Below are 18,567 nucleotides of genomic sequence, written 5' to 3'. Positions count from 1 at the left end.
CACGGAGCTAGCAGCACTTGGCGCTGCTGTGGAGTTGAACCGCACTGTCTCTCAGCGCGCGAGAGACTCCTCGTCCCACCCACACAAGACGACGGCCACCCCGGGGCGTCGAGGCCCAATTCTTCAATGACAAAATTTCCTAATCTGTATTGGTGAGACTGGAAACGCAACCGTCTATTGTTCTTAGCCAACGGCACGGGGGATGAATTAGAAGGCGATGACTATGTGTGTTCGAGGTACGGTGCACTCCCGGTTCCATCGATTTTTGGAAATTGGGGGATGGAAGGGAAGCTTTTTCGGATCAGCCCCGTGGATCCCATATTCTCCCCAATCCATGACACCCAATTCACATACATATCTCGCCCATCAATGCCTCAAAGATGTCATGCTGATGCGTGCAAAACAGAGATCCAGACCCTCTCTCTTTCGTAACCGCATTCGACCTCCATCCGGCAATTGGCTCATAAACCCGGCTTGTGGTACATTATTGCCATCTTGATCCCTTCCCTGCCTCTCTGCCTCTGCCTGAATTACGGTATATGGCTCGGGGGCGAGCGGGAACCCGTCAGCCTCGACGACAACCCCGATCCCAAATATCGCGAAAGCCCCAACCACCAATTTAGTGGTCCGTGGTCTCCACCGATATAATGGGAGCTCCTTCGAAGCCCCGCACTAGACAGTCTAGCGGTTCAGGAAAGGGTCTTCTCAGAGGAGTCAGGGATACCGACTCACGTCGCTCACCACGCACCTTACTCGCCAGTCCCGCCAAGCCCCCATCACCTCCAGCTAGTACGGTATCAGATCTAGAAACAGCCCCAAAGACGATCCATCACGTTTCGACACACGGCTCCGAGGATATTGCCCCCGAGATTGTTGTTTGGACTGAAGACATGGACAACATGGAGGTGGACTCGCCAGAGTCGGCCGCCCCGACCACCCCCCCCACCCCAACCGTGGAAGGGAAGACAGCGTATGTTCTGTCTCTATTCATTTGCCCTTTTATGTGCTGTATCTCATTCATTTTCTTGGCGCCCCCCATCTCATGGTATTAGCATGTCCAAAGTGCTCTTTCTATATCTGTCCCTGTCCTCGTAATCCCCATGTTCGAGCTCACTCCTCACGGACCTGCGCTGAACCGAACGATAGAACACCGGTACCCATTTCCGAAACGACACACCCGCCCGCAGCGCTGTCGAATCCGATACGGACTGAAACGCCTGGAAAAGAGTCCTCGCTATCATCATTATCCTCTATGTCCGATCAATACGATCTCTCATCCTCTGTGCCGTCTGGGTCGAGTAAGGCTACTACCCCCATCGATGGCGACAGCTCTAGAGAAGCCCTAGCGGCCGGTGTTCCTCGTTCCAGCCAGTCGATAGACTCGCCAAGGCGGAAATGGGATGTGCGACCCAAGGTCTCTATCCCTCCTGATCTGCCACTCTCCGAATATGCGATGCAGTGCGTCGCAGCTGCTGAGGCCTCGAGGCTCAACCCTTATTCACTTCACCAGGAAGAGTACTTGATGTTGCGGGACCATATCAGCCACGCTCAAGTGACGACCTACTTGAATATCAGGAACGGCATTTTACGGCTCTGGGTCCGAAACCCACAAATACCTGTTACGCGTGAAGAGGCTGTTGGCTGTGCGAAGGACTCGAGGTGGTTCGACGTCGCTGACGTCTGCTACGATTGGCTTGTCCGTCGTGGTTACATCAACTTTGGATGCGTCGAGGTGCGGTCATCACGTAAACACGCCAAACAAAACGACTCTTCCCAACGCAAGCAAAAAACGGTGGTTGTAATCGGTGCGGGCATGTCCGGCCTCGGTTGCGCGAGACAGCTGGAGGGATTGATTGCGCAGTACGGAAAGAAATTTCGCAGTCTGGGCGAAGAGCCACCCCGGGTGGTTGTTCTCGAGGGCAGGGACCGAATTGGCGGCAGAGTTTACTCTCGGGCCTTCAAGTCGAGGCCAAAACAAACGCCAGATTTGTTTGAGGGAAAGAGATACACCGCCGAGATGGGAGGTATGATTATCACCGGGTTCGAGCGAGGCAACCCCTTAAATATCCTTCTCAGGGGGCAGCTGGGCCTCGCCTACCACATTTTGAGGCCAGAAACCACACTCTACGATCCCAACGGCAAACCAGTAGATCTACATCGAGATCAGTTAGTCGAGAATCTTTACAACGACTGCCTCGATCGAGTCAGCGAGTACAAGTTCAAGCAGCCAGCATCGAAATTGATTGAGGCCAACAGAGATTTGATTGATGAGGGCAAAGACAGTTCAGCCGAAACACATAAAACAATACGACAGATGGAGGAATCTGCTGCGGCCCAGCCGTATGCAGCGCCCGTGTCAGAGCAGAATATTGCCCCACGAGTGAATCTCGTGCCCGTCTCGACCGACCGAGCGACCGGAAAGATACACACAGAGCCGGGGACGCCAGGCGCCCTCAAAGCAGCCCACAAAGCAAAGATGATAGGTTGGACACTGAAGCAGGGTGTCAGTGACGACGCAGACCTAGACATCGAGACAGCGACTAAAGAGCCCGGCGCTACTCTCGGGAGCGTAACAGACAAAGTGATTGCGCAGTACAAGGATCTGTTGGACCTAACCGCGCAGGACTTTAGGCTCATGAATTGGCACATCGCCAACTTGGAATACAGCAATGCAACCAACTACCGCCAGCTCAGCCTCCAAGGCTGGGATATCGACGCTGGCAACGAGTGGGAGGGGGGTCACTCCATGGTTGTCGGCGGTTACCAGAGCGTGCCGAGGGGCTTAATGCACTTGCCCACTTCTCTGAACGTCAAACAGAAGTCACCCGTCAGCAACATCACATACACGTCTGGTGGCACAACAGGCCCGGCGACGGTGACGTGTGAAGATGGCTCCATTGTAGAAGCCGATTTTGTTGTAAGCACTATCCCTTTGGGCGTGCTGAAGCACGGGAATGTGAAATTCGAGCCGCCACTCCCCTCGTGGAAATCGGACGCCATCGACCGCCTTGGCTTTGGCGTCCTGAACAAGGTGATCCTGGTGTACAAGGAGCCCTTCTGGGACGAGGACCGCGATATTTTTGGCGTGTTGAGGAGTCCTACCATCCGCCACAGCCTAGACCAGAAGGACTATGCCTCTCAACGGGGACGTTTCTTCCAGTGGTTTAATGTCACGAAAACCAGTGGCTTACCAGTGCTAATCGCGCTTATGGCCGGAGACGCGGGATTCGACACGGAACAGACTTGCAATGACGACCTCGTCGCCGAGGCCACCAGCATCCTTCGCAGCGTTTACGGGTCTCGCGTCCCCCACCCCATCGAAGCGGTCGTCACGCGCTGGGCCTCGGACAAGTTTGCTCGCGGCAGCTACTCATCTGCGGGCCCGGACATGAAGGCCGACGACTACGACACCATGGCCCGCCCGATTGGCAACCTTTTCTTCGCCGGCGAACACACTTGCGGCACACACCCGGCCACCGTCCACGGTGCTTATCTCTCCGGCCTGCGCGCCGCCTCCGAAGTCCTCGACGCCATGATCGGCCCTATCCACGTCCCCACCCCGCTCATCCTCCCAAGAGACCACGGCACCAAACGCAAAGCCAGCTCCCTCCTAGAAGGAACAGGCCACCCCAACAACCCTAACACTAACACCACCAACAAAGATTCCGCCCAAGCCCGCCTCGAAGCCTACGAGGCCCGCCTCTGGGAGCACATCACCACTCAACTCGGCCCACGTCCCCTGCCCCCCGCCAAACCCGCCACCAACGCCTACATCTTCTACAGCAAAGCCCACTACGACGACGCGCGCGCGCGCCTCGAGGCGGCCCGCCGCCCGGGCAAGGGCAAGCCCTCGGCCAACGAGGTGCGCGTCATGAACGCCAAGATGTGGCGCGATGCCAGCGACGAGGTCCGCAGGCCCTTTCTGGAGGCGGCCGAGGAGCAGAAGCGCGCGCACGCCGCTGCGCTGGAGGCGCACAAGGCTGCAGCCGCGGCGTGGGATGCTATGGCGATTGTGGTGAGGCGGAACTGGGTGGCGGAGAATCCGGAGGAGGGGGAGGGTTCGGGGGCTGGTGGTGGTGGTTTTGAAGATGTTAAAAATGAATTTTAGGATTTCGTGGGTGCTGAATGGCACCCTTCGGGGCCGAGGAACAAGCCCTTCTCTTGTTTTTTTTTCTTTTGGTTGGCACGCACGGGGAGATAATGGGACACACCGGCAGCAGAATGTTGAGCGAATTTGTGATGGAGCTAGAGATATTTATCTATTCTCGTGTGTGATCTATCATCACCAGGCATGGATGGCGGGGGAGCGTGGGTAGAACAAAACATTCTTAGATGAGGGGCAGAGAGCGATGGAAGAGTGAGGTGGTTGGTTGTGTAATTGTTGTGTGTTTGTTTATGTTTGCCGTATGCGTTGTGTGTATATGTTGGGGGTCTTTAAAAGGGGGCCGTTGGGTCAGCACCGTTTGGTGGGCGTCATCGGGGCATTCGCGTGGCATTCCGTGCATTTCGGGGGTCAGGCTTTCGGCTGGCGATAAGTCGGGCGTGGAAAGGACGTGGGGGTAATATTCAGCAGCCACTAGAAATAACACAGTGGAATCCGGCAGGTTCTGCGTATTCTTCACCAAAAGCTTTACCTGACGCGGGAACCCGACATAGCATACAACAGCCACGACGTGAACATATCAGCAAGAAACTTTGTATTCGGAAGGCGTTGATACACTAAGGGCCGGATGCAGGGCGAGGGCTCTGGTACTTGATATACAAAGGGAACACACCCCTCTCTTTTTCCCCGCTGTGGTCTTTTCTACGGAGGTGAAAAAAGAAGACGAAACTCCTCGCCGCAGCAGCCGCCCAAAACCCCGCTCGCTGCACACATCCCCGCTCTCTGCTCGGTCCATGGGGATTACGCGACTTAGCCCGCTTACATGTCCTCCGAAGCGGTGGCACCGGTGATAATTTCGACCAGCTCGCCGGTAATGACGGCCTGGCGGGTACGGTTGAAGAGAATCTGGTACTTGCTGATCATCTCACCGGCGTTCTTGGAGGCGTTCTGCGGGAATTAACGTTAGTCATGTACACGTAGGGCAAAATGTTGAAATATCCAAGATGACTCACGTCCATAGCGTTGCGACGGGCAGAAATCTCGCAGGCGTGGCCCTCGGACAGAGCCCAGTAGAGGGAGTTGGCAAGGGAGTACTCGCGGAGGTTGGAAAGCAGCTCCTCGTCGACCTCGAAGGCGGCGAAGTTGGCTAGATAGTAGGGTTAGCGCCTCGTTTGGCCAACGTCGGAGCAAGAATATTAAACATACGGGACGCGGCAATGGCATCCTCGCTGTAAGCCGGGAGAACGGTGGGCTCGTAGCTCTGGGCGTTGATGAACTTGTTGTAGATGATCTCAACGTCCGAGTAATCGCCAGGGAGCATGACAATCTGGTCGGCGATAGCCTGGGCCTCGGCAAAGGTGGGGACGTCCCTGCCGACACCAGCGAAGTTGAGAACAATCTCCTTGGCATTGGTGCGCTGCAGTTGCGAGCGGCACTTCTCGCCGAGGATCACGAGGTCGAAGTTGGAGTCCTCGAGCGACCTCCGGCGGATGTAACGAGACAGGCCGGAGTGAACACCACCGCAAAGACCCTTGTCGGAGCTGCAGATGACCAGCAGCTTCTTCTTGCCCTCGCCCTCGAGCGGTTTGGTCTCGGCCGAATCGAACACCTGGTTGCTGGTCTCGCCGTACTTGCGCGACTCGGTCATGGCGCGCTGCGCACGGGTCAACTTGGTGGAGGCGACAATCTTCATCGTCTTGGTGATCTTCTCGATGTTGCGAATCGACTTGAGGCGGCCCTCAATCTCACGCAGCGTCGCGTAGGTGGCTGTCGGAGCTGCCGCTCTGTTCGTCGTCATCGGTTAGCCCGGATTCTCCATGTCCATGTCCAACTCCCCAAATCCGTTGTTGCCACGCCCGACGTTTCCCATGAATTTCCTCGGCCTCCCTCTACCCCCTCCATCCCTTTCGATCCTCAACCATCGGGGGCTCCATTGAACGACGAAAAAGGTCGGGCTGGAGGACGGTCACATACCGGAACGAAACGGCAGCACCGGCCCTCAGCGCCGGGCGGGCAGCTCTGGACAGCATGGCGAAATGTGATGCTGCACGAATTCGAAAAAGACAGTCTCTGCTGGCTGTGGCCCCGATTGACCACGGTGTGTGCTGGCGTCGACTGATGGGGGGGGGGTTGAGGTCAATTGAACGCAATACCGCAATTGGCGTGAGAGGTTTGCTGAGCTCGGCTCCACTTTCGTTCCGCTTCCTGTTCGTGCTCGCCCGTTTTCCCGGCAGCTGGCGATTGGCCCTCGGTGGGGACTCTTCTGGTCGTCGCTGCGACACCTTCCGGTCTGGTCTGGCTTAGTCAGGCAGTTGTCGCAGACCAGCGGCGCTCGGGCCTTCCAAGCACCCCAGCGTGCCCAGGCGCCCAGATCCATTGTGTTGCCCTCGAAATAAGGCATTCATCAGCAGCGGAGGCTCTCGCATTCCCTCGCCGCTGCCGCTGCCTGCGGCCCTGCAGACTCGAAGTGCCTGCCACGGTGGCCCAGGAAGCCTGCATCCAATTACCATAGAAAAACCGGGGAGGCTAGCACTCGGGCTGCTGCAAAAGTGGGGCACAAAGAATTCCAATCTTTAACCTCACACTCGCCCCAAGTTCTTGTTCATAGAAGCCCTTCTTTTCTATTTCCTGGCCTCCTGTCTTCCTTCCTTTTTTCTCCGCTCACTTCCTCGCATTGCCCATTCTTTCGCTCGCCACCCTGTCTCCTTCCAGGCTCGCGCCCGCGGTTTTCCGCCCATTTTTCCTTGCTTCGGCTAGTTACAGGACTTGCCGTGAACTTCGCAGCCTTTCCACTGTTCCAGACTCGGCCCGCTCCCCGACGTTTGCGAAGCTGACGGGTTTGGCTGCGCCGCGTTTCGTTTCGCCGACCACCACCATCGATCCCGTTCGAACTCGCCCAGCAAGTATGCCTTCCGATAGCTCAGACGACGACATTCCTCTTGCACGGAACAATCACGGTAAGTTTCTACTTCACCGCGCCACCTGCGGTTTTCCCCCTTGATTCCCCCGTGGAACAAGGCACCGGACCCCGACAAACCTGGGGTTGACGTGTCACATTTCGGCGCCGCACCTTCCCGATTGTCTCGTCAATGTCATTATGCGGTGATCTCGCAAGGGCATCTACTAAACTCTTTCTCTTTGCAGCATCTGCTCCCTCTGTTTCGCGTTCTACCGACCGCGCAATGGACAAGTCTGCCTCGAAAGCCCGACCTGCGCCTCCGGGCCTTTCAATCCGGCATGGTCCAGTCGATGACCGCATGGACATTGATTCTACACCCAACGGGACTGTGAAGCGAAAGTCTCGAAGCTCGATTGGCCAAGCCGTCAAGTACAAGGACGATTCCGACAGCGAGGACGCCGTGCCCTTGGTAGGATTGCCCACTTTCTCTGCCGGAGTTTCCACAGACAAGCGTGGGCTGACTGTTGTAGGCCAAACGTCAAAAGTCGCAGCACAAGAAAGTCGATTCTGATAGCGACGATGTGCCAATTGCGCGGAAGAACGGCTCGAAGCTACCTCCTTCGATCAAAGAGACCGCAACACTCGAGTCATCCGATGACGACCAACCCTTGGGGACAAAGATTGCTCAGAGGAAGGCCGGCATCGAAAAGGCTGCTGCTAAAGAAGCCAGAGCCATCCGGGCGGACGCCAAAACAAAAAAGCCCACGCCAAAGAAGGCCATCAAGGAGGAATCCGATGATGAGCCACTAGCGAAGCCTAAGAAGCGTCAATCAAATGGCGTTTCTTCTGCCAAAAAAACCAACGGCGTCAAGAAAGAGGAATCCGATTCTGACGCGCCTATTGCAAAGAAGGGGAAAAAGGCTGCCCCGGCACCCAAGAAAGGCAAAGCCACCCCGCCTGACAAGGGCGGCAAACCCGTAAAAGATGAATCGAAAGAGAACAGCGAAGGCGAGGACGAGGAGGAGTACCGATGGTGGGACGCCCCAAAAAAGGAAGATGACTCTGTCAAGTGGACAACGCTTGAGCACAGTGGCGTACTCTTCCCTCCAGAGTATGAGCGTCTCCCCAAGAACGTGAAGCTCCTCTACGACGGACAGCCCGTCGATTTGCATATCGAGGCCGAGGAGGTCGCAACCTTTTTCGGCTCCATGCTCCATTCGACTCAGAACGTCGAAAACCCCGTGTTCCAAAAGAACTTCTTCGCCGACTTCAAGGATATCCTGAAGAAAACAGGTGGCGCCAAGGACAAACAGGGCAAACCCGTTGACATCAAGGAGTTCAAGAAGCTCGACTTCACCAAGATCTTTGATCACTACAAGGCGCTCGGCGACGCTAGAAAGGCACGCCCTGCTGCCGAAAAGAAGGCGGAGAAGGCCGAAAAGGACAAGGCAGAAGGTCATTTCATGTTCTGCAAATGGGATGGCCGGAAAGAGAAGGTGGGCAACTTCCGCGTCGAACCTCCGGGTCTTTTCCGTGGTCGTGGTGAGCACCCCAAGACCGGCACCGTCAAGAAGCGCGTCATGCCCGAGCAGGTCACGATCAACATCGGGAAAGACGCCAAGGTCCCAGCTCCGCCTCCTGGGCACAAGTGGAAGGCCGTGCAGCATGACAACAAGGCGACTTGGCTAGCCATGTGGCAAGAAAACGTTAACGGGAATTACAAGTACGTGATGCTGGCAGCCAACAGCACTGTCAAGGGCCAGGCCGATTTCAAGAAATTTGAGAAGGCCCGTGATCTCAAGAAGCACATTGACCGCATTCGTGCCGACTACACAAGGGAGCTTAAGAGCGAAGTCATGGCAGACCGGCAACGCGCCACGGCGATGTATCTGATCGACAGGTTCGCCCTAAGAGCCGGCAATGAAAAGGACACGGAAAACGAGGCCGAGACCGTCGGCTGCTGTTCCTTGAAATTCGAGCATGTCACCCTCAGAGAACCCAACACGGTCATCTTCGATTTCCTGGGTAAAGACAGCATCCGTTTTTACAACGAGTTCTCCGTGGACCGCCAAGTCTTCAAGAATCTCAAGGTGTTCAAGAAGAGCCCCAAGGAGGACGGCGATGACATCTTTGACAGGTTGACGGTAGGTCGCAACCGCGCTTTGGGCACAGGAAATTTTGACCGCTGACATTCGTGGCAGACTTCCCAGTTGAACAAGCATCTCTCCAGCTACATGACTGGCCTCACAGCAAAAGTGTTCCGTACATACAACGCTTCCTGGACCATGTCGCAACTCCTTCAGAAGCTCGAGGTCGAGGATAGGACCATGGCCGAGAAGATCAAACTCTATAACGATTGCAACCGGGAGGTCGCCATTCTCTGCAACCACAAACGGACCGTCGGCGCAGGTCACGAAGCGCAGATGGAGAAGCTTGGTGACCGCATCAAGGGTCTCAAGTACCAGAAATGGCGCACCAAGATGATGATGCTTGACCTGGACCCCAAGCTGAAAAAGAAGAAGGGCGCCGAGTTTTTCGAACTGGACTCTGATCTCGACCAAGCCTGGGTCGAGGAACACCAACAATTTCTCGCGAAAGAATTGCAGGAGAAGATCGAGAAGAAGTTTGCGAAGGACAACGAGAAGCTGGAGGCCGACAAACAGGCCAAACTGCCGGCCAAGGAGCTTAAGGAGCGGTTGAAGGCAGTCGCAGAGCTCGAGGCCAAGTTCAAAAAGGAGAACAAGACCAAGAAGGTCGAGGCCGAAGGCAAGGGCCCCAGCGTCGAGAAGTTGACGACGGCCGTTGAGAAGTTGGACGAGCGCATAAGGACGCTCGAGATGCAGTCAGCGGACCGCGAAGGCAACAAGGAGGTTGCCCTCGGCACGTCCAAGATCGTGAGTTGCTTAGCCTCTGCCTCCTGCTGTGCAGTCCTATTTGCTAACATGGCCACCCTAGAACTATATCGACCCTCGTCTCACTGTCGTCTTCTCCAACAAGTTCCAGGTCCCGATCGAGAAGTTCTTCTCCAAGACTCTGCGAGACAAGTTCAACTGGGCCATCCAGTCCGTTGGCGATGACGATACTTGGGAGTTCTAGGCAGCGGTGGATATGGGTGCATTGTATTTTTGTACACGTTAGAGAGCCTGATTTCCTTGCCCCACCGCATTATCGAGGCGTTCGGGCGCACGCTTCGCTAGGCTTCATATGTTCCTGGGCAGGGTGGCTGTGCGCAGACAAGGCCACAGTTGAGCGGTTCACAGCGGCGGCGTTGACCGGTGGTAAGGCCATGCTGCATAGGAGGCGAGCTGGCCTTTTGGCGGGAGGATATCTGCTATTTGCAAGCCGGGGGGTGTTCACCAGGGTGACGAGGTGCTACGTTTAGGGGAGGTAATTTGCACAGCCCGGGCCAAAAATATTACAAAGCCAGATGATTAGCCGCGATGAGTTAGACCCAATACATCGTCGTTACATGGGATATTTGAGAGCGTTTTGGTTATGGTAGCAGTGTCATTAATAGTTCGTTCACACGCGTGAAATCTCTATGCTAATGATGATGTATGTAAACGACATCAGCCCCGCCCATCCCGAAATATCACTTAGGTATGCCCCATATCTATCGCTGCCGTAAATGCTCCGTAACGCCATCCCATGCTGAACCAATCTCTGGGTCATCCAAAAGCTGCCGCCGAATAAACAAAAATCAGAAGAGGTAGTAAAAGCTGTAACCGGCAAGCACCACGGCGAGGACCCTCATGAGGCCTTGGCCCGTGGCTGTGACTGCATTGTTTGCCGCCGGCGCATCAGCAGGGACCATCCCGACGCCGGGTGTTGCCGTCCCCCCTGGGGCTACACGCGTTGTGAAGGTGGCATCACTGCCAAAGCCCGGCGAGAGCGAGGCAGAGGGTCCCAATGAGAAGGAGCCCGCTGGGGGTATCTGGAAGCAAGGTGTTAGCATGATAGTGCGAAATAGGTAGCGATGTTTTCCCTCCCATGAAGGGAGGGGGTAATTGCGGTTCTGTGGGGGCGGGCAAAATAATGATACGTACTTACGGTGCTCGACCCGACGGGCACGATCTTGCCCTCGGAGGTCATGATCCAGCCGTCGGGGATGGGGCCGACGGTACGGACGGGCCCGCCGCTGCCGTCGGTGGCGGTGCCGCCGATGATGCCGCCGGGCGGGATGGTGGGCGACAGCGACCCCGTCGCCGCGGGCGCGCTGGCCGTCACCACCACGGAGCCCGCGCCGTTGACGTTGCCGTTGATCTCGCCGCCGTCCGACCGGATCGACTGCCACGTGCCGGACTGGTCGCCGTACGTGTACTTCTTGCCCGTGGAGTAGTCGGTGACGACGGCGGACCGCACGATCATGGAGAAGGGGCCCTTGGAGTAGTCGGTCGGTCCGCGCGCCCACTCAATGGTCCCGGGGGGGTTGGAGGGGTCGCCGCCGGCCCAGGCGCCGAACTTGACCTGCATGGGGGTCTGCGGGTACTGGCCGGCGGCCTCGTCGAAGGTGAGGGTGCGCACGACGGTGCCGCCGACGTACCAGACGATGCGGTCGGTGGTCCAGTCGATGGTGTAGGTGATAAACTCGGCCTGGTTGTTGGCGGCCGGGTTGAACTGGCCGCGGTTGTAGTCGGTGGTCTGGCCCTTGCTGAAGTAGTTGGTCTGTACCTCGCTGTCGTCGGAGCCGAGCCACTCCATGTCGATCTCATCGAGGGTGTCGGAGAGCAGGACGAGGGAGCTGACAATGCCGGCGCCTGGGGCGGCCTTCATGGTCACCTCGACGCGGCCGAACATGATGTAGAAGATACTGGCAAGCTGTGGCGAGTCACCTCTCCCGGCGACGGTGAAGCTCACGCCATCGCTGCCGTAGGTTGGACGCCCTCCACCAGAGACGAAGGAGTTTACCTCGCCTTGGGTGAAGTCAACGTTTATTGACATGCCCAGTGCCGTGTTGGCGGGACAGGTTGCTGAAGCCAGTGTTAGCAATTCGGTACTTCAAGTCGGGTTGACATGATGTGTGGGCCGACTCACTTGATAGTGGATTACATGATGACCACGTCTGGGCGAGTGCTGTCCTGCTGAGCAACACAGTTGCTGTTGCTGCTATCCCCTTCCATCCTGGCGTGAACCACATGGTGTCAAAAATGTCGAGAACTGCAAGGTTGATCTGTGCAGGCTCAGTGCTGGGTTCTAAACACAACCTCTAACACGTATGGGATGGTAGGAAGCTGTCCGAATTGATGATCTGCATGCGGGTGTACTTGTAGGTACGGAATATGTACGAAATATGTACGAAAAAAGATGATGGGATCACGCACTGCAACGCAGCCCTGGCGACTGGGTTTTAACAAGTCGACCAACGGACCCCAACACAGAGGGCAATCCAACATCACCAACCTCCCGAAATCGTCGTCATCCCTCGGTGTGGAGCTTTGTGAGGAAGCGCTGAGGCCAAGGTTCAGGCGAACAGGGGTTGGTCCCTGAGGAAAGCGACACGAGACCAATCCGACGAATGACTCGCAACCCCTGGTTTTCTTCAATTGCTTGGAGGGAATTCGAGAGGAGGAGGTTGGGAATCGTTGGGTTTCTTGGTGGCTGGAAGTCTTGGCATCGTCAGCAGAACAGACGAGATCAGGTTCCACTTTTCTTTTCAGACCCACCCGGTGCCACCTTCGCCCAGCCAGAACTCAATGCTGGTGATGCGTGCCAGTTCAATGTGGTGGGCAACTGCCCTTCGCGGCTGTCCTTGTTCCCTAGAGGAAGGACTCGGAAGGAGCGTGATTTCCCCCAAGTTCTACGTAGATCGATCAGAGATCCGAGTCCGAGAATTATCGTACCTATCAGCCCAGCGACGAGCTCAACCGTGATATTCTCAAGTTTGTCATCGCCGAGGACATAGGACGTTATATTGCAATGGCGATATACGCGTATCCTACGGTCGGTATCATACACATACAAAACAGCCCTATCGTCAGAGGAACTTAGCCGGTTCTCCGGATGTGCCGCGAGGTTGACATCCAGATGTCAACAATACCCCTTTTCCAAGAAAGTGGATCCTAGCCCCTAAATTTTGGACGGACACCAACAACACTACTTCATACATGATTTTCTCCGGCGGCTAGTGAGTATTACATATGTCGAAACATTTCAGCAAAGAAACCCCCCGCTCCTCCTCGCCGCTAGGCCCCATCCCGCTCACCCTACAACCTTGACTCGTCAAGTCTAGCCCTCGGGCAGCCCCTCCAGCTCCGCCCCCTGAACTCCAAGATGCCTCAACCTCGCCAGATACCCCAACAGCTCCTGTCTCTTGACTAAAGGAAGTCAACTCATGCACAAGACCCTTTTGATCGATACTACGTTACCGGTTCTCTACTCTCACCTATGGTGACTCATGATTGTCCGAGGGAGACCCCCCCGGATATTAATCAACTCTACTCATTCAGCAACAAGCGCAACCGGTTTCATACCAGCTCAGAGCATAGGTCGGGGCATGCCCTGTATGGCTACTGACATACCTGTTCCCTGAATTGCCAGTGGCGCCTTCTCCACAGCAAAGACAGAAGAAGTAAGGTTACTTACACGTTGCTGGTCAACCGAACACCCGACCCGAGGATGGTGTGTCCTCGCTAAGGCTGTAGCACCTCCCTCCGTCACCCGGTTCCAAATCCCAGGAGAGCCCCAGAGCGCAACAGCCATATTCCATACTGGCTGGCTCGGAAATGGTTAACCCAGGGAGGAAGGAGGAGCGTTGCTTCAGGCCCTAAACCGGGCCAGAACTGGGCCAGAACCGGGTCAGACCGACCGGGAGGGCGCCGAGCCGTCCGATATCTATTCGTACTCCAAACCCCACTACCCCCAGAATTGTTCCTGCAGCCTCTGCGAAGTCAAAAGTAACGACTTCTATTGAACTTGAACAGTAACATCTTGGGGTAGTGGTCATAACATCATCAACCAGAATGTCGTCCGTGGATGCAACCGCACATTTCTAGTCGCGGTTCTCCTTCCGCTCCGACTTGTCGTCCTGCATCTGCCCTTCCACCAGGGAAATCGGCCGCCTGATTGATTCAAACATTCCATGTCTTCCAGCAATTTAACCCGAGAATCGCGCCCTCTCTTCGTCCCCTTGACCCTTTGCCGCAATTTGGGGTCTCAGACACCTATACACGCCGCGGCCCGAAGCGCTGATCGCCATGGCCGCACACGTTGCCCATGGGAGGTAGCCAAGTAGGATCAGGTACACAGGCGCCCGGGCGGCGTACCCGATCATGATAGCACAGCTGAGGAGAACCAAGAAGATGACGAACTGAAATGGGTCTTCGCTTTGTCTCCGATGTGCGAACGATGAGACGCAACAGCCGAACACCAGACAGGAAAAGAGCATGAGGCCCGGAGAGGGGCGGAAGATGAAGGCGCCGGTGGTATTTTCGGCTCCGTGATTTTGCTCCTAGATCAACCGGTTAGTCAAATATTTCTTCCTGAACCAGAACCACCTATTACTGACTCCGTCCGGGCCTTGGGGGATCTCATTCTGGGTAGTGTACTCCCAGGTCACCAGACTGCAGAGAGAGCTGACGGTGATGTCCAGGATGTCGGAAAACCAAGACCGACGGCTCGGTACCGGGCTTGCTGCCCCGGGGTTCTTATGAGAACAGCACGACTTAGTATTCATGTTGTCTTGTTGATTGACGTATCGGTGAAGACGGCCTGTTCGGGAGTACAAGAGCTGAGAGACTACCTTGGTGCCCCTAAAACATCGTCAAAGTACGGCCTTTGATATAGTCTAAATATTGAGATCATCACTCTCATTTTGGCCCAAACCGTCAATCTCGGAGTCGCCGAAAACCACAGCCTCGCCATCGTCACAAGCACCTACAGCCGCCTCTCGGTGACTGGTCAGATGCAACCCGGAGTATTCACATTCGGATGCGGGGTAAAGGAAACCGGGGTTTGCATATCTTCGGAATATTCATGCGTGGGCGCCCAAACAAGGCCGGTTGGGCAGCGAGGGGGTTGCCTTGTCGGTTGTCGACGTCAGGGCTGACTGTAGGGCTGACGACGCTCACCGAAAGCCCACAGCAGCCAATCCAGCGACGCCTGGAGTTTGAGCCGCACACGCAAGGCAGAATAGTGTTGGGATCATGACAGCGAACCACGCCCGCGGCCTCCTGCCACATGAATGTGTGCAACTACTACGTGGAGAGACGGCCCGGAGCGTCTATGCGCCCCAAGACACCACACACCGGAACACCTGTGCGACACACCAATCTTCGAGGCGAACGGGGTTTGAGGCGGGTGGGGTCCTCTGACTCTTGTGGTATGCGTGTAATCCACGGCACAGCCAGCCTCTTAGTGGTCGCCTTGCAATTGACCTTTTGACGGTCGGCTGTTGCCAGGTTGCGAGCTTTCATTCGCATCCCCGACTTTCGTATAGATGTGGCACCCGACACGCTGAACTGGTTCGAGAGCGGCCTCCTAGTTGCCTGTTCTCATTCCCGCTCCTTATTTTTAGGGCTTCGTCCATGGCCTTCTTCTTATTAGCCCTGCCCCTTGTCACCCAACTTCGTTAATCTTAGAACCCTTCGAACATTCTCGTGCGGCACAAATGTTTTGACCTTTGCTCTAGGCAGCATGCAGCACCTCGCCGTCAATACTATCGACGATAAGATCTTTGCAGAGCCTAACCAAAAAATGGAGAATGCTCATACCCAGAACGAGAGGACCCGCGCCAAGGTCGTAACTTGCGGCATCATGATCGGCTCCGCCCTTTTTTTTCCCTTGGCCAACACCGAGGAGCCGTGGGTTCGAGTGTTGTAAGGCCAGGCATCAGCTCTTACCAACAAGGCGCTAATCCGGGCCCAGGACCCTCACAGGTTTCCTCCTAAGTGCGCCGAGCTTTCATGCTCTACACATCGAGCCCTTTATTCGGTAAGGGCTTCGGACACCTAGGTTGCCTCTGGTATTTTGCTGACCATGCCCAGATTCGGACGCTTCACTGCTCCTGTGGCTTTCGCTCTTCTTCTAGTCGCCGTCCTAGTGGCTGGGCCCTCCAGGACAGACCTCATCCCCTGGCTCCCGTTGTTCAGTGTTGCATTGAGTTTGATCACGGTTGTCATACACGATATTTTCCAGTATGACGGGAATGTGGAGGACGAGTTCTCAGGGGTCTCCATTGACGCACTGAGTGACCGTTCCCTCCGGACCGTGTCTACCCAGCGGCGGGCCCCGCTCCCGCTCGAGTCCAACCGGTTCAACCCCCTTTACTTTGCCCGGCACGGGCCATCTTCCACGACGTCTACCCGGACGGGCACAGATGTCACCGATATTACTCTCACCGGCGTTGTGGGGCAGTGGCGACCACAATGGGATGATAGGACGCGCATTTATTTCCCAGAGGCCGTCCGGCCGGATCAGGAACACACCACGGAGGAGCCTCATGCAAAACCTGCCAGCCCGGAAGAATATGGGAATCCGGATGTGGACTCGGACCTGGACTCAGACCGTGGAACTGTTGAATCCGACCAGCCGTTGCTCGGACCTCAAGGAGGCGTGATCTTTTGAGCACATCCGCAGTGGCCCCAGGAATAGGAGACGCTCTTTCATCCGAAATGGAGGCCTTGTGTGTCGATTCCGTAATCGCACATCCTCTTATCGCGTTTTCTTCCTGAACCATTTCCAGGGGCTTCCCAAACTCTCAATACTACATCAACGCACCACACATCAGGCGCCGACTCGGCACAAGTTCAGTCCCGCTCTAGCTGTTGAGCCAGCGATAGAGCACACTAGATTCCCGGAAGAACCAACTCATGGAATGCGACCTCACTAAGAAGTTACAGGATACGGCACATTGAACGGCGTTTTTCTCTGGGGGGGTTTCTCGCGGGTTCATAGACAGTCTGCGTCCCACACCTGTTGCCCAAGAGCCATCTCTTTCAGCACCCCGTTTTAGGGTTGCTTCTCCTACGTCGTGTGAGCATTTATCGGCGAACATGGTTTCAGGCGGCCGTCTTTGATATTTACAGCATGACATGGCGTTGGTTAGGGACTGGAAGAGGCGGCACGGGTCCAACCCAACAGGAGGTCAAGACCGGGTGTCACTCTGCGTTGGGGTTTTGGGAAAGGGTGGGCGAGCATTGAGTACTGTGCTGTGCGGGGAGGTGAGAAAGGGGGGAGAGGGGACGAGAAGAAGAGAGAAAGAGAGGACAACATGGCAACCGGAAAGTAAGCTGGTTGTTGTTGCGGGGCATGGGCATGACGGCCCAGCTTGTTCTGATGAGCGATGACACCTTAATATATATAGGTACGATTTTGCACTACGTTTAGACTAATACAGCATGGGATGCATTAGGGCATGCAAGTGCTGCCTTCATCCCCGATTCCGGTTCGGTCCTGGGTGCCTATCTCTATCTCTGTTTATCCCTTCCATGTTAGTTATCTCCTCCCCTGGTGTCGAGTCTCTTCCTTATCTGTGGAACTTGATTCTAGACCATCGCATCGACCGGTCCTCGCCGGAAGCAAACACAAACACACACAGTGCAGTGCGGTGCAGTGCAGTGCACGGGAAAGCCAATTTGATATAAGGCATTACGTACTTGCGGAATAGCGGTGGCACTACAGTGGTCACAAGGGCATTTTCAGGTCAATGATCAGTGGTTCAACGGGGTTAACAACGGCTACCCTCGGGCCCGGAACCCCGCCATCGGCCCCTGGCCACTTCCCTTGTAACATCCGCCCGGCCCTTCCTATCTGTCCGGGGGTGATAGTTCAACTTCTTTGTCCTTTTAATTTCTTCATCTTGAAACAATAAACGTATTCCAAGTGCCAGTCCCCAATTGCATCTCCTGCATCTTGATTTCTCTGCCGATTTACGCTTCGGACTTGGACCCGAGTATCCCGGCATCCGCTCCGCTCCGCCCCGCACCGCACTCCCGATCCGTCCCGGCCAAAATGCGGAGTGCAATCCGGACCGGCGCCTTCCGAGGCCTGCCGCCGTCAGCCCCCGCCTCGCTCCACTCCGGCATCAAGAGCGTCCGGAGCGCACCCCGCCGGCTTTCCGTCCCGCCCCCTTCGGCGTTCCATTCGAAAACCCCTGATCACTCCGAGGCTGCGGCTGCCACGCCCAAATTCCCGGAAGCCGAACTGACTCCGCCGCCAACGCCCCAGGAGCGTATCACCATCGCCGACATCAAGGAGAGACGGGCCAGAGCCGGGCGTCTCAATGCACCGACGGCGGCGTCCTGCAATGCCGACATGTTCAAGGCGCCGGTGCGTACCCTACCCTAACCCTTGCCTTACCCCTTACCCCTTACCCCTATTTCACAACAACAATACACAATTCGTCCCAAGAAGACATATCTGACACCGTATGGCTCCTCAAATAGACAACAGGCAAACCCAAAGCCAAACGATGGGATCGTACGTAGCCTCAAGCCCGCTCTCCTCTGCCACCCGCCCCTCCCCGTAAGACCCTTACCCCTTCGGCGGAGCGTCATCAAGACCCGCCTAGTAAAAAAAAGGCACCCTTCTTCGTCCCTGGAAACCTTGGTAGGGTTGTTAAATAACTCTC

The 18,567-nt window shown here is 56.0% G+C and overlaps 7 protein-coding genes across 7 annotated transcripts in view; 4 read left to right on the top strand and 3 right to left on the bottom strand.

Annotated features, from left to right (window-relative positions):
* Window positions 1-899: 899 nt before the first annotated feature.
* Window positions 900-4,108, top strand: CHGG_01617 (uncharacterized protein; the record flags this gene model as incomplete). The annotated part of the gene is made up of 2 exons (XM_001220837.1): window positions 900-970; window positions 1,147-4,108. The coding sequence occupies 2 exons, from the start codon at window positions 900-902 to the stop codon at window positions 4,106-4,108; spliced, it is 3,033 nt and encodes a 1,010-aa protein (XP_001220838.1).
* Window positions 4,109-4,921: 813 nt separating this feature from the next.
* CHGG_01616 (ATP synthase gamma chain, mitochondrial precursor) lies at window positions 4,922-6,132 on the bottom strand (the record flags this gene model as incomplete). Its single annotated transcript, XM_001220836.1, has 4 exons — window positions 4,922-5,050; window positions 5,116-5,249; window positions 5,309-5,886; window positions 6,077-6,132. 4 exons carry the CDS (start codon window positions 6,130-6,132, stop codon window positions 4,922-4,924), a joined length of 897 nt encoding a protein of 298 aa, XP_001220837.1.
* An 875-nt stretch (window positions 6,133-7,007) lies between these two features.
* CHGG_01615 (uncharacterized protein) lies at window positions 7,008-10,097 on the top strand (the record flags this gene model as incomplete). The annotated part of the gene is made up of 5 exons (XM_001220835.1): window positions 7,008-7,059; window positions 7,247-7,470; window positions 7,532-9,145; window positions 9,203-9,895; window positions 9,957-10,097. 5 exons carry the CDS (start codon window positions 7,008-7,010, stop codon window positions 10,095-10,097), a joined length of 2,724 nt encoding a protein of 907 aa, XP_001220836.1.
* A 604-nt stretch (window positions 10,098-10,701) lies between these two features.
* Window positions 10,702-12,138, bottom strand: CHGG_01614 (uncharacterized protein; the record flags this gene model as incomplete). The annotated part of the gene is made up of 3 exons (XM_001220834.1): window positions 10,702-10,935; window positions 11,052-11,971; window positions 12,036-12,138. 3 exons carry the CDS (start codon window positions 12,136-12,138, stop codon window positions 10,702-10,704), a joined length of 1,257 nt encoding a protein of 418 aa, XP_001220835.1.
* A 1,956-nt stretch (window positions 12,139-14,094) lies between these two features.
* Window positions 14,095-14,673, bottom strand: CHGG_01613 (uncharacterized protein; the record flags this gene model as incomplete). Its single annotated transcript, XM_001220833.1, has 2 exons — window positions 14,095-14,448; window positions 14,506-14,673. The coding sequence occupies 2 exons, from the start codon at window positions 14,671-14,673 to the stop codon at window positions 14,095-14,097; spliced, it is 522 nt and encodes a 173-aa protein (XP_001220834.1).
* Window positions 14,674-15,692: 1,019 nt separating this feature from the next.
* CHGG_01612 (uncharacterized protein) lies at window positions 15,693-16,562 on the top strand (the record flags this gene model as incomplete). The annotated part of the gene is made up of 2 exons (XM_001220832.1): window positions 15,693-15,814; window positions 16,088-16,562. 2 exons carry the CDS (start codon window positions 15,693-15,695, stop codon window positions 16,560-16,562), a joined length of 597 nt encoding a protein of 198 aa, XP_001220833.1.
* A 1,386-nt stretch (window positions 16,563-17,948) lies between these two features.
* CHGG_01611 (uncharacterized protein) overlaps window positions 17,949-18,567 on the top strand; it is a gene marked incomplete at both ends in the record, with an annotated part of 2,166 nt that continues 1,547 nt past the window's right edge. Inside the window, 2 exons of the mRNA XM_001220831.1 lie at window positions 17,949-18,266; window positions 18,390-18,416. Coding sequence (XP_001220832.1) covers window positions 17,949-18,266; window positions 18,390-18,416 — 345 coding nt within the window. The remainder of the gene's footprint in view (window positions 18,267-18,389; window positions 18,417-18,567) is intronic.

Source organism: Chaetomium globosum, genomic scaffold (genome assembly GCF_000143365.1).
Source record: "Chaetomium globosum CBS 148.51 scaffold_1 genomic scaffold, whole genome shotgun sequence".
Lineage (NCBI taxonomy): Eukaryota > Fungi > Ascomycota > Sordariomycetes > Sordariales > Chaetomiaceae > Chaetomium > Chaetomium globosum.
Note: the sequence above shows the minus strand (reverse complement) of the source record. Positions and strands in the feature narration are given on the sequence as shown.